Below are 14,092 nucleotides of genomic sequence, written 5' to 3'. Positions count from 1 at the left end.
CTGTTTTGAATTAGAAATGAGGGATTTTTATGCACAAGTTTGAATTAAAATATAACATTTGAAAATTAATGAAAAAAAATTACATCCGTCAGTTGTCACATTATTTGTTTCAGCCAATCTGAAGCCTGGAGTCGTTCATAGAAAATACATAACACCACCAATTGCTCAATCTAGGAATAGGGGTCTCATACTGTTATTTTTTTGTATCACTGAAGACACACACTCACAGTGATGTAAATCCAATGTGTTCAAAAAATACCCTTTTTAAAATAAATACCTTTTTTTTGTGAATTAAAGACGCAAATACATTTGCATTTATGCTTGTTGAAAAATGTTCAATAGAGTGTCTCTCTATTGTTCATTTTATGGAAAGCAATATTCTTAATACATTATTTTGTATTTATGACTCTTCATTCAAACCAAATATGTATTGCATTTCAACTGTAATTCAATCATTGTGTTTACGATCTGATCTGGTTTCCTTTTTAATGCAGGAGTCCGACAAATGGATATCTGTCTACATTCCTGCATAACAGCAGCATTGAACTGCATGTAGAATGTTGTTTCAATTTGACTTCATGCTTGTTTGGTTTTTGTCTCTTGAAAAACCTTGTGTGTAACACAATTGCTTTATATGACTCGCAACCACGAAATAGTATTTTGTAAACTGGAGTTTGACTGGTGTTATTCACATACCATCATCGGCCCAAGAAGAAAAAAACAAACAGACAATGTAACTCATTGCAAATATACAACGGCGTATTAGGGCCACATATAAATATATAATTTTTTTTTAGAGGGTGGAGGCATTAGTCTGAGGGGAAAAAATTGGCAAATTTGCCACTTTATTAAGTGGCAAATTGCGTATTAGGGCCACGTATAAATATATATATTTTTGGAGGGCGGGGGCAATATTCAGAGAAACAATAAATCTCACATTTGCCACTTTATAAAGTGGCTAATTTGCGGGAAAAAAATTAGCAATTTGCAAATTTATAAAGAGTTTTTTTCCACCCCGGAATATTGCCCCCGCCCTCAAAAAATATATATATATATTTTTTTATACGTGGCCCTAATACATCGCCGTACCAATATGCGATTTAAGCAGAAAACAGTATTTTGACACAAATGTCTTCTCCCTAATGATTTGCCTGCTAACATATTAAACCGCACAAATATTTAATGCATTCATAAACTACCACATACTAACGTTGCATATATGCACGCATCAGACTTGCGACCGCATCAAGCAGTCAGCCAGCGGGACAAAGAGGCGCGTGTTCATCATCGAGACCATGGGGGGCTACTGTGGCTACCTGGCTACCGTTGCAGGCCTTGCTGCTGGGGCGGACGCTGCGTACATCTACGAGGAGCCCTTTGACATCAGGGACCTGCAGGTGACCGATCATCTCAACCCAAGCACACAAAATCTTACCCATTTATTTTGAATCAGCATCTAGCAAAGAACATTGAAAATGCACCATTTTGTTGTTGGATCATCATTTTTGCAAGTAGAATGCCGTTAGGAGATACATTATCACAATCGCTTTGCCTATAATAATCACAATATGGCAATTATGTAATACTGTATTTTTAACTCATTCAAACCCAAAAATGTGTAAATGTGTTTTTTTAATACCTTCACTCCCCAAAACGTATTTCTACGTTTTTTTTTTTTTATGTTTATTTGAATGCGAAAACATAAAGAAGGCTTTGATGCAGCTTCTGACATGAAGAGGTCATAAGCTGCCAGCAGGTGGCAGCAGAGTATAAGAGATTAGCCAGGGCCATGTTGCAACAAGCTCTTTCTGCCAGTGTTTTCAACAGGAATGTGAATAATGATGAAACTTAGCTATAGTCTAATGCTAATTGCTGCAGAACAGAAACTTTTCTTCTTTTGGTATGTTCCATGTTTTTATATCAATAGAACACAATATTCGGTAGGCCTTGAAAATGGCTGGAAGTGAATGAGTTAATGTTAAATATGGATGGCACAAAACTGATTTAGGCATACTCACATTGTAATATAGAGCAGTAAAATACCTAGTGCAAGTGCAACTAAGATATGTCTGCCATCTTGTGGTGAATGGTGGTATTACAACTTAAAACTCCAGTAAACCCCTGCATACTCTCACATTTGGATATTTGGTGACCCCCCCCCCTAGTAGTATTTGAAATGTATTTTGGATATTTTGTATGGGTTGGGAAGTAAAAAAAAAAAAAAGTTTTCCCAGTGTACTGTAAGTGCAACTAAGACATGTCTGCCAGCTAGTGGTGAATGGTGGTATTACAACTTAAAACTCCAGTAAACCCCTGCATACTCTGATTTAGGCACCCGCACATTTGCATATTTGGTGATTTTTTTTTCTCAGTATTTTTTTTAAATGTATTTAGGGTATTTACAATTTTTTCCCCGCATTTCACCCTGTTTTACATAAAAACGTATAATGAATGTTTATCAGCAATTTTTTAAGTATTGTTTGGGTCTGTGGAGAAAAAAGGAAAACAGGCTGCCCGCCTTTTGCCCATACCTGACCAGTGTAGAAGTGAGGTGAGGAGCTTCATTTGGACAGGACCTAGTCTAATATACTTTGTAGAAAAATAATGCTTTGCCACCATATTGTGGCATCTATAGGTAATTACTAACCTTTTTGTGGTCTGGCAATTACTGGCCGATTTTCCCTATTTGTTGCAGGGCTTGGTCTCTATGTCCGCAAATAGTGGGGGAGCAGTATATGACTAATTGAATAATTTATAAAATGTGTCTGATGCTTCAGAACAAGCACAGGGAAGAAGAGCTGCCAGGTATTTTATGAGTCTTCTTTTTATGTTTCTCAGCGATGATGACAGATGCTGATGTATTGGTACTGTCAGGTGGGAGATGCGATATATCACAAAGTCAATATTTTTTTCCCAACCCTCATCTGGTTATGTTTCTTTGATGTCAGAGGTGGCAAATCCTGATCCAGAAAGTAAAAACTGTGCTACAGTTTTGCTTTAGCCCCAGGTGCTAGCTAGTCAGCTAGCTTTCATGGTGCTCGTTTACTTGCTAGGAAGCTAGCTAGCTAGCTAACTAGCACTAGGGGCTAAAGCCAACCTGTGGCAGGATTTTTACTTTCTCGACCTGGTGCTAGCTAGTCGGCTAGCTTTCATGGTGCTTGTTTACTTGCTAAGAAGCTGGCTAGCTAGCTAACTAGCACCAGGGGCTAAAGCCAACCTGTGGCAGGATTTTTACTTTCTCGACCTAGTGCTAGCTAGTCGGCTAGCTTTCATGGTGTTCGTTTACTTGCTAGGAAGCTAGCTAGCTAGCTAACTAGCACCAGGGGCTAAAGCCAACCTGTGGCAGGATTTTTACTTTCTCGACCTGGATTTGCCACCTCTTGTTCAAAACTTCAATGTTGTGCTTCCAATTTCATCCATGAGATCGAAATGTTGCCAAGATGCTATTTCTTTTCTTCTTCTTCCCGCAGGCCAATGTTGAGCACTTGACAGAGAAAATGAAGACAAGCATTCAACGAGGCTTAGTGCTCAGGTTTAACTGTTACTTAAACTTACAGTATATTTGAAAATCCATGCACCTAACTAACCCAGCTGTTGTTTTTATGTTAGAAACGAGAACTCTAATGAAAACTACACCACTGACTTCATCTACCAGCTGTATACCGAAGAAGGCAAGGGTGTGTTTGACTGCAGGAAGAATGTGCTGGGACACATGCAGCAGGTAGGCTCGCAAATTTGACTGAGCACCAGAAGTGTTTATAGAGCAATGTAACATCTTCTATATTTGGGGATTGCGTTTTTGTCAATAGCCCCCCCTTCCTCGCAGATGGGCTTTGTTTTGTTTTTCGACTTTGTGCGTCTTGAGATTAGCACAGATAAAACTGGATCAAAAACTCGTTTGATGAATCCCAGAGGAGACATTGGCTTTTCTCTGCAGCAAGTGAGGCGATACAGGAAACAAAATAATAAAGCACTTTGGGGAATTAGGACCGCAACTAACAAGTACATACATACATTTAAATATGGAATACAGAGAAGCGAGAGTTGTTGGTGTCTGATGCACTATTAGCTTCTTTGTTTCCTCTTCCTCTGCTGTGATTATTATATATTAGATTGCGCATCATTTAAACGTGAAACTACGGAAGCGTGGAACTGCCAACGTGGAGTAAACATTTTTGAATGGCAAATACGTGTAAATGTATTTGCAAGTATGTTTGAATATATCTAAATATGTTCAAATGTATTTGCAAGTGCGTATGCTAAGTGCTAATATCTTAGCATTTTCTCCCATAATGCCATGGGATATTGACTTCCGTATGTGAAATCATGCAGACATAATAAAAAAATCACAATAATTGCAAGAAAACATTGTTTACTTATTATTATTATTTCTTTTTCAAGCGCACTGGTATAATTTAGACTAAAAGCTAAAAAAAAATGTTTTAAAAATATTTAGCTTGTGCATTCGCAAGTCAATAAATACCCTGTGGCATTATAGGACAAAATGCTTGGTTTTTGGCATTTAGCCTCCAAGTACGTTTGAATGTACCGGTACGCTTAAACATATTTATTTGCTAGCATGTTTAAATGTACTAGCAAATACTGTACGCTCAAAATGCACTTGCAAGTACGGTGAAACGTATTTTCTGGTACATTCAAATGTACTCGCAAATACATTTAAACATATTTGTAAATATGTTCAAACATATTTGGCACTCGTAAATCTTTATTCCACATTGGCAGTTCTATGCATCCATATGAAACAGTTTAAGAATGTCAGAAAACCAGTACTCAAATGAAGGCAAAAGGAGAGGAAATCAATCTTTCGCAGCAATTGGAAAGGAAAATGAACTATTTATTGAGCAATTATATTTATTAGGGGTGTCAGACGATTACAATTTGTAATCGATTAATCGCAAATTTTGTATCTGTTCTAAATGTACAATACCATTTTTTTAAGTTTTCAAAGTCTGTGGTAAAAATGGTAAGCGAATAGAAATATAGCTGCATCTTTTAGTCATTGATACAGTAATTTCATAATAATTCATAAAATTGAGTTAATATAGATGTATTGTAAAAAAAAATTGAGTGTAATATTGATTTGTGTTGAGATCCTTTTTTTGCCACTAGATGGCATAAATGTATATGTAAGACAATGGTGACAGCTCAGTGCATTTTTCTTTTCATATTGAGAGCTATCTAATCTTTTACATGAAGTAACTTGTGAAATTCTGCACATTTTTGAAATAGTAAAATACAAATTGACCCCAGTCTCCACAAATACATGCATTATTATTCAATTTATTACTGCTAAATTTTGACGCGGACGTGTTTGCTGACTCAAAATTAACGCAGTAATTTTGACACCCAATACAATACTTTTTTGAAGTGTGCAGGAATGTGTCCCATATTTGACTTGTCCCGTCCTTCAATTACGTCAATATGATCAAATATAAATTCATCACAACCAGCAGAATTCCTAGTGATCCATCCATATTAAAAGGAATGCCTACTCATTCAATGCTTTAAAAAAAAAAGGGGGGAGCTCCATCTCCATTTGACCGAAACTTTGGAACCAAGATCTCCGCCAAGGCAATGCAGTGGGTCACCAAAAAGCTGGTGGAGACATTCAGACAAGGTGAGCCCGGAATGTCCTTCCTTATTAGATAGATATGATTTATCCTACAGTAGTGGATGTCCGCTCCCCAGTGAGGTGTGCTATTTATTGAGATCTGTCATGGAGTCGCTCTACCTGGCATCTTGATGTATTTTTATTCGCTCAAGAGGATATTATTTATAGATCATTTACATCAAGTGTTGTCAATAAATACTTTTTAAAAAATCCCTGAGCTCACAGTTAACAATATATTGAAGTATGATGTGTCTTAAAGCAACACATGCGTTAAAGTTCCACTTAAAGTGCAAATTTGTCTCTCTTTTTTTTTGTTTTTTTATCTATTTCATATTCGCATGGTGGATGACATAAGATGAAGGTAAATGTATGTTTTGTTTTTTTTAAAGCTGGCTCCATGACATCTTCCTCTTTTTAGCTCCATGTCTTTTGTCAGTTTTTCCCAACCATTGCGCTACCATGACAACCACCGTGTGCTGACTTCCACCAGCCACTATCATTTGAGCCGTAAATATACCATATCGGTATATTGCCTGAATTAATTATTCAACGGATGTCTACTTTTTGTATTCATCAGGCAGTGTACTCGTATGTATCATGCTCCCACAAATACCTCTTTCATTGCGCTTCAAGTTAGAGAACCACGCGTCACGTGCACATTTCTTGTAGCTTGGCAACCCATTTCCTCATTGTTGCTTTTGTCTCTTTGTAGTCATGTCTGTTCTCTCATCAGTTCCTTTGCCCACAGTTCACTGTCTGCTGCTGCCTATAAATACTGCTAAGTCTATTTTTAACTTCTGTGATGATTTTTTTTATTTATTTTTTTTGCAGGCAGAGTGTTTGCTAACACCGAGGACAGTTGCTGCTTGCTGGGAATGCGTCGCAGAGCTCTGATTTTCCAGCCAGTGGTACAACTAAAGGGGGAGACTGATTTTGTGTATGTGTGATGTATTATTTGTATCCTTTTTAAAAATAAATAAATAAATGGGCAAGCTATTTGTAGATGAGTTAAAAAAAAAAAGTAAAAATAAATGTATTATGATAATTATTCTAATTTTTAAACTGAATCGTTTCATCTTAAGTGATTAACCAATCATTTATTAAAATTTAAAAAAAAAACTGTAAAACTGTTTATTTTAGATATGACCTATGTACGCACATACTAGGAATGGATGAGTACCAAAACCAGGTATCAATATTTTAACTCATTCACTCCCATAAATTCATTAAAAAAAAAAAAAAGGTTATTAAAAATTAGGGGCGACAGGCGATTAACATTTTTTATTGTAATTAATCGCATGACTTCACTAGTTAACTCACGATTAATCACAAATGTTATATCTGTTCTAAATGTACAATAAAAATATTTTTTGACGTTTATAGCCGTCAATGAATAAAAAAAAGAAAACATTATTAAAAATTTGGGGTGACAGGCGATTAACATTTTTTATTGTAATTAATCGCATGACTTCACTAGTTAACTCACGATTAATCACAAATGTTATATCTGTTCTAAATGTACAATAAAAATATTTTTTGACGTTTATAGCCGTCAATGAATAAAAAAAAGAAAACATTATTAAAAATTTGGGGTGACAGCCGATCACGATTTTTTTATTGTAATTAATCGCATGACTTCACTAGTTAACTCACGATTAATCACAAATGTTATATCTGTTCTAAATGTACAATAAAAATATTTTTTGACGTTTATAGCCGTCAATGAATAAAAAAAAGAAAACATTATTAAAAATTTGGGGTGACAGGCGATTAACATTTTGTATTGTAATTAATCGCATGACTTCACTAGTTCACTCACGATTAATCACAAATGTTATATCTGTTCTAAATGTACAATAAAAAAATTCTAGGTTATCATACTCTTGTTAACAAAAGTGGGAAAAAAATGTTAAACTAATAGAAATAGTTGAGAATTTTTTTTGACGTTTATAGCCGTCAATGGCAGTGAATTAATTAAAAAAAGAAAATAAATGACTAAATGACTTCACTATTTAGCTCACGATTAATCACAAATGTACATTAAAAAAAATATACGTTTTCATACTCTTTTTAACAAAAGTGGTTTTAACAAAAAAATGTTAAACTAATAGAAACAGTTTAAATGAATTTTTGACGTCTGTAGCCGTCAATGGCAGTGAATGAGTTAATTAACCAATTATTAGCGGGAGGGGGGGGAGCAGGTAAGTAATGCAACAAATTTTACTGAATATAAATACCTCTTACCTATAATATCGCGATATATTGCCAAATAGATTTTTTTTAACACCCCTAATAATAACGATAACACAATACAGGCGGTCTCTCGTGTGTCAACAGTCACAGAATCCCCAAGGAGCAGTGGTGGTTGAAGCTCCGCCCCCTGATGAAGATCCTCGCCAAGTACAAGACGAGCTACGACGTCTCGGACTCGGGCCAGCTGGAACACGTGGTACACAACCGGCCCAAAGACTCGGACGCCTCTGTGGCCATGTGAAAGCGCCCCGGGTTCTGTACCGGCGGCCAACAAAGTCCAAGCCTGTGTGTTAATTGAGGCGTGAACTCCACATGTTGTCTAAGAGCGCCAGTAACACCTTTTACCTTCAAGGCATCCCTACGTGGACGTAGTCATTGACCTGTAAGCTAACCTCGGAAGTGTTCCTGGTGACAAATGCACATTTAATGTACTCTCAATCGCACACACAAACGGCTTTTCCAACACGGACATGTTCTGTATGCTTATTAATGTCCCGTTAAATTTTGCACTTTCCCTGTCTCGAGTTACGTAGGCAGGCTCTGAGGCCAGAGCTGCGCAAGTACATTGCTCCAAAAACACATTGCAAAACATGCATTAGAACCTTGAAAATGTGACCTTCTCTAAACTTTTTGTCTAGTGTAGGTCAAATTAAGTTCATCTGGAAAGATTAGAGTTCATTTTAGGTTCATCCTGAAATGTCATCTCAAAGTTTTGCATTTATTTGAGCCTCAGCATGCATGTGAGATGCAACACAGCTAACAACGCAAACAAAAGAGGAGTATGTGCCAGGCTTGACACTCAGACCTAATATTTATCTTTTTGACATAGTTTATTTTGTGTGTCCAACTGCTGTAGCTGTCTGAAACAATGCACAAACATGTTAGATGTGAATAAGAATAAAAAATTTACTTGATACGTGTACCCTATTTATTAGTCACTGCGTTTTTGTTCATTTATTACTCGTTTATATTATCCACTTTTTTTATTTAAGGCCCATTAAATATCTCATTTGTTTTCTGTTAATGAGTCGCCATCCCCATCTGTTGTTGTCAAGCATAATTTGTCTCAGTGTGGTTACATTATAAATGCACTAGAGGCGCAAATACTGCACACAGTAAAATAATCATGAAAGGGATTGTGATGGGAAAAAGGTTCATACAGAAATGATACATAATTTTAATTTTAATCAACTTATTTTTTATAGTATACGTGTTTTTCTGACTAATTTTGTTGGGGGGAGTTTTTTTTTTCTAGTATTGGTTTTTAATTTTCAATTTTTTTTCAGATTTTCATTTTTTTTCCATTAATAAATAAATATATATATATATATATATTCCGAAAAGCAGAAATGGACGCTCTGTTTTTCAAAACATTTTTCTCTCTTTTTTTTTTTTTTTTTAATTTTTTAATATGGAATATTTTTTTCCTGTTTTTCAGAATTTTTGGGAAGATTTTTTCTCTCCCTTTTTTGACAGGGGGAAATAATAATAATAATAAAAGATTCTGAACCTCCCACCAAAAAAATGTCATGTAAACAGTCAATGTCAATATCATATGCATGTTGCAGAACCCATTTCAAAACTGTAGCTTTAAAAAAAAAAAAAATACTGTACAGTATTCTCTATACGCTGTCATGTCACAAGCCTACAGCAGGTGGCGCCAGAGCACCACCGCTTCCTCTTAGCTTCCGGGTTCATTGGGTCCATTATGACACGGATCCTTTCCATCAGTCGCTGTCCACTTTGGCTCCGGACCATTTCTGAGATGAGTGGCTTATTACCCACGCAGATTAACGGTGTGAGGCCGTGTGTGCTGCCACAATTAGGGAATTAATCTTATCATTTGAAAGAAAATTTCAATTTCCCACTGGCTTATTAATTGGGCTGCTTTCCACTTATTAAACTTTTTATTGTCACCCGTCCTAACTAACAGTAATTACATGCATATACGGTCAAGCTGAGACCATTCCTTAGTGACAATGTGAAATGTAATTTGAAAGAGAGGGAGGGGGAGAAAAAAAAATCAACCTGAATCACCTTCCCTCCCAACAGACCCTCCCAGAATAATTATACTTAACTTAAACCAGCATGCTTAATTTGTCTTTACTCCTCCGCCTGTGCACAAAAAAGACACCTTGTAGCCCATCATTGTAATTTCCTCACACTCCAATGGGTGCACAGTTCACTGCGACTTCTCCCCCCCACCTGCATGAAATTAGTAAATTCAATAATTTAGGTTGATTTAAGAATGCATGGGAAGACTGAAAGGGTCATATGCACATAGGTAATCAATACTAATTACCATTTCATTTCTCCACCCTCACTTTCTTTTCTGCTGGAATCTGATCTCATTGGGCTGATTAAAGGTTGCAAATGAAGGGTCCTCCTCACTTTGGGATTCTCATCAAATCCTCGCCACATTGTGAGCAACTTTATCTTCATTTAATATCAATTGTAACGCTGGCATGGATGTTCCAAATTCATGGCCGTGTCGACCTTTTTAGATTAAAAACACGTTCTGCATTTTATCTTCTGTATATTTTAGATGTAGTGCTCGGATTAAATGACAGTGAAATGCCCGCAAAAGTAAAGTCATTTCATTCAAGTAAATGTAATCAATTTCCATCGCACTGGACTTTATATTTAAACAAAGAGCACCATCTACAGGAGTAAAAATAATATCGCAAGTGATTCATGAAGCTTCCTTTTCCCATTAGTGCAAACAGAAACATCTTGATTTTCAAGAATGTGTCAAATTCAAGTTCAATAAATTCCCCAAATACTCATGCTTCTGCATTGACAGGGTGACCTGATCAGCTATGGTAGTCTCAGATCCAGAGCCACCTTCAAGCAACTGTCTGAAACGACTACACTAGAAATTAGGGATGCTCGATTATGAAGAAAATATTAATCACAATTCATTTGGTAATAATTGAAATCGCGATTAGGACAATCACTTGTTATTTTGTACAAAAAAAAATATTAAGACAAATACATTTCTTTGAAACACTATTATTATACACTCTAAAAACAGTTGCGTCAAAAGTAACCCAATTATGGATAAAAAATGGACCGATCCACTCTATGGGCCAATTTGACCCAATTGTTTTGACCAAGTAAAAGTTCTGACCAATATTTACGAGTTGTTTTACACTAAAATACCCATTTCTTGACTCAAAGTTGGGTCAATAGGCCATTTTTTTTACCCTTGTTTTTAGAATTATTAAATTAGTCATTTTAAAATGAAAAAAAAAGTGCAAATATATATTTATGTATGTTAGGCTTAAAAAAATAATAATAATCTTTTATTTTTGTTTACAATTATTCAGATTTTGTAATTGTGGAGTGTAGTATGTTGTTCATAACCTTTTATTATTATTATTATATCAGGCACTTTTATGCTAATAGCATTCAGCTTTTTAGCATTCCCACACAATTTCTGCAGAAATTGCACTTTTGTCTAGTTGAAATTGAAATTGAATTTTTAGCCTTACTAGAAATGGGTGCGAGTCTTTGAAACCCCCTTTTCACATCAAAGCCACAAGTTAACCAGAGTAGCATTGGCATCTTTGAATGCACAAATTAGCATTAGCTGACAGCCTTAGCTTAGCAGTACAGAATCGATAGCTCTATGTAGTTTTCTATGGGAACAAACTGAAAGTCAACCATAGTCACAAATGTTGTTAAACTTTTGAAGAGTGACAATAAATCACCTAACCTTGAAAAGAAAGCAATCATTTCTCAGTTTAGATTAACATGCAAGAAATAAACAAGAACCTGCCGAGCTCAAAAGCTGCAAAGCTGTAAATGTACAGCTTTTTTTTTTTTCACTCGCTGCAGTCCCAATTGGCTGCATTGGAAACTTTGCCACCGCTGTTTCCAGACACTGAATAAAGGATTTGATCCAGCTTACGCAAATGAGAGGCGCTCTGGCTTAAAACAAGTCCGGCGAGTTGCTCTCCAATTTAGGCTTCCCGCAGTACTCATCTGAGAATCTCCTTTTGACAATTAAGACACCCATGGAGGCATGGAAAGCTCTCGATTCCATTAGCCTCTGTGCTGTTTCACTCTATCTATCCACTGAGCCTTAACTTACTTATTAGTACAAGGCTGCCGTATTTTGTTAGGGAAGCGATTAGTGAAAACTACATGAAAAGGCAATTCTTCCCCCCCCCCCCCCCTTCTCTCCCTTCACTCTCATTGAGATGAGACAGATCTAAAGAATGGCATTTGCGCGCTAATGAAATTCGCTCCGCATCATTTCAGATGTTAATCTTTGGGAGAAAGTGACTTGTGTCTTTATTTACTCGTTTCTGGGTGACAAATGGCCGCGGTTGGCTGAAAATTACATCGCCGGCTCAGACTCGAACCGGCGGCTGGGGAGAGCGTCAGCTTAGTGACTGCAGCGCCACTTTGATGCATTGGAGTTAATATCTGCCTGACATTTCTCAGCACAGATTTTCATCGCCGGATTCATCTGTACATTTGGAGCAATGTGATAAATGAGTCGGGACTATCTTTTTTTTTTACCCCCCCCCCCCTCTTTCTTCTCCTCCTCACAGAAAGGTTACGTTTGTTTGTGTTCAAACGTGGATTTAAGGATTAAAAACGTTGCGTACGCGATTGACTTCTCTTGCTCATATTTGGTCTTCACGCCCTGATACGCGGAAGCAAACGGGCAACGCGGCGGCCGTGCACTCGTGACACGAAATAGACGGCGGCGGTAATGGAAGTGACGTTAATTTGATAGAGCGCTCACTAACATGCAAAGTCACTCGCAGTTCATAAGAATAATATTAACTCGGCATTAACATGCAAGGCTGTCTGTTGCGCCAGATGCCAGGCGATTTACAGAGCTGGCGCTGCAACCTGTCTTTCTGGGCCACGAGTGGATCGTGAATCATAGCCCAAGATTGTGCTCGGTAAGACGAGCTTAATTCTTACTGTCTGCCAGGCTATGTGTGTATACAGTATTTACATATATCACTGTGCTGCTGACACACTGGATGCAGGGAGACGGTAGCACAGACACCACGGGGCGTTCTTAAAAAGCCGAGATTCTTGGGGAGAGTAGTCTGCATCGGTAAATCATAATAATGCCGGGAGAACTTTGTGGAAGTGAACTCCGTTTTTGGCTGCCCGGCTACTCCAGCTGGGCAAGGCACAATTGCAATAAGAGTGCCTAGACAAACATAGTAACTGAAAACATTCTCACCTTAAGGGACATTTGCAAAGGACTAGACAGCCTGAGAGTGGCTAAGGCCTCATCATAAGGGACATAACAACTGCATGACAACTACAAAATAAAAATGACCAGACAGAATAAAAGCCCAGACAAACAAAGAGCGAATAATACCATAGTAAGCGAAAATATTCTCATTTGCACATGGGACATTTGTAAAGGACTAGACAACCTGAGAGTTGCTAAGACAGCAGCAAACCTTATCATAAGAGACATAGCAACTGTATAGCAACTACAAAATAAAAATGAACAAACAAAATAAGAAGAGACGTTTGCAAAAGACCAGACAAACAATGAGTGGCTTACACATCATCATCAAACATGATCATAATAATGGACATAGCAACTGTATAGCACCTACAAAAAACAATAACTAGACAAAATAAAAAGAGACGTTTGCAAAAGACCAGACAAACAATGAGTGGCTTACACATCATCATCAAACATGATCATAATAATGGACATAGCAACTGTCTAGCAACTACAAAAAACAATAACTAGACAAAATGAGAAGGGATATTTGCATAGGACAAACTAAGAGTGGTTAACACATCAAAAATTATCATCATACGAGACATAGCAACTGTATTGCACCTACAAAATAACTGACTAGACAAAGTAAGAAAGGACATTTTCAAAAGACTAGACGAATTAATAGTGGCTTACACATCATCATCAAAAATTATCATCATAATGGACATAGCAACTTTATATCAACGGCAAAATAACAATAACTAGACAAAATAAGAAGGGACATTTTCAAAAGACTAGACAAAGAGTGGCAAACATTATCATCATAAAGTACATAGCAAATTTATAGCAACTACAAAATAGAAATGACTAGACAAAATAAAGGACATTTTCAAAAGACAAGGCAAATTAAGAGTGAACAATTTATCATCACAAGAGACATAGCAACTGTATAGCAACTACAAAATAATGACCAGAGAAACTAAGAAGGGACA

The 14,092-nt window shown here is 36.8% G+C and overlaps 1 protein-coding gene across 8 annotated transcripts in view; it reads left to right on the top strand.

Annotated features, from left to right (window-relative positions):
• The window catches only part of pfkpa (phosphofructokinase, platelet a), a 28,882-nt gene extending 20,070 nt beyond the window's left edge, over nucleotides 1-8,812 (top strand). For 6 of the 8 annotated variants that reach the window (XM_077554634.1, XM_077554636.1, XM_077554638.1 and 3 more), the window contains 6 exons: nucleotides 1,233-1,397; nucleotides 3,471-3,532; nucleotides 3,610-3,721; nucleotides 5,539-5,638; nucleotides 6,464-6,569; nucleotides 7,970-8,812. In XM_077554634.1, the coding sequence (XP_077410760.1) occupies nucleotides 1,233-1,397; nucleotides 3,471-3,532; nucleotides 3,610-3,721; nucleotides 5,539-5,638; nucleotides 6,464-6,569; nucleotides 7,970-8,126 (702 nt within the window). In that variant the 3' untranslated portion in view covers nucleotides 8,127-8,812. Of the gene's footprint in view, nucleotides 1-1,232; nucleotides 1,398-3,470; nucleotides 3,533-3,609; nucleotides 3,722-5,538; nucleotides 5,994-6,463; nucleotides 6,570-7,969 lie in introns of all 8 variants that reach the window. The other 2 variants (XR_013289737.1, XM_077554637.1) reach the window with 2 other exon arrangements.
• The last annotated feature ends 5,280 nt before the right edge of the window (nucleotides 8,813-14,092 follow it).

This window comes from Vanacampus margaritifer, chromosome 20, assembly GCF_051991255.1.
Source record: "Vanacampus margaritifer isolate UIUO_Vmar chromosome 20, RoL_Vmar_1.0, whole genome shotgun sequence".
Lineage (NCBI taxonomy): Eukaryota > Metazoa > Chordata > Actinopteri > Syngnathiformes > Syngnathidae > Vanacampus > Vanacampus margaritifer.
Note: the sequence above shows the minus strand (reverse complement) of the source record. Positions and strands in the feature narration are given on the sequence as shown.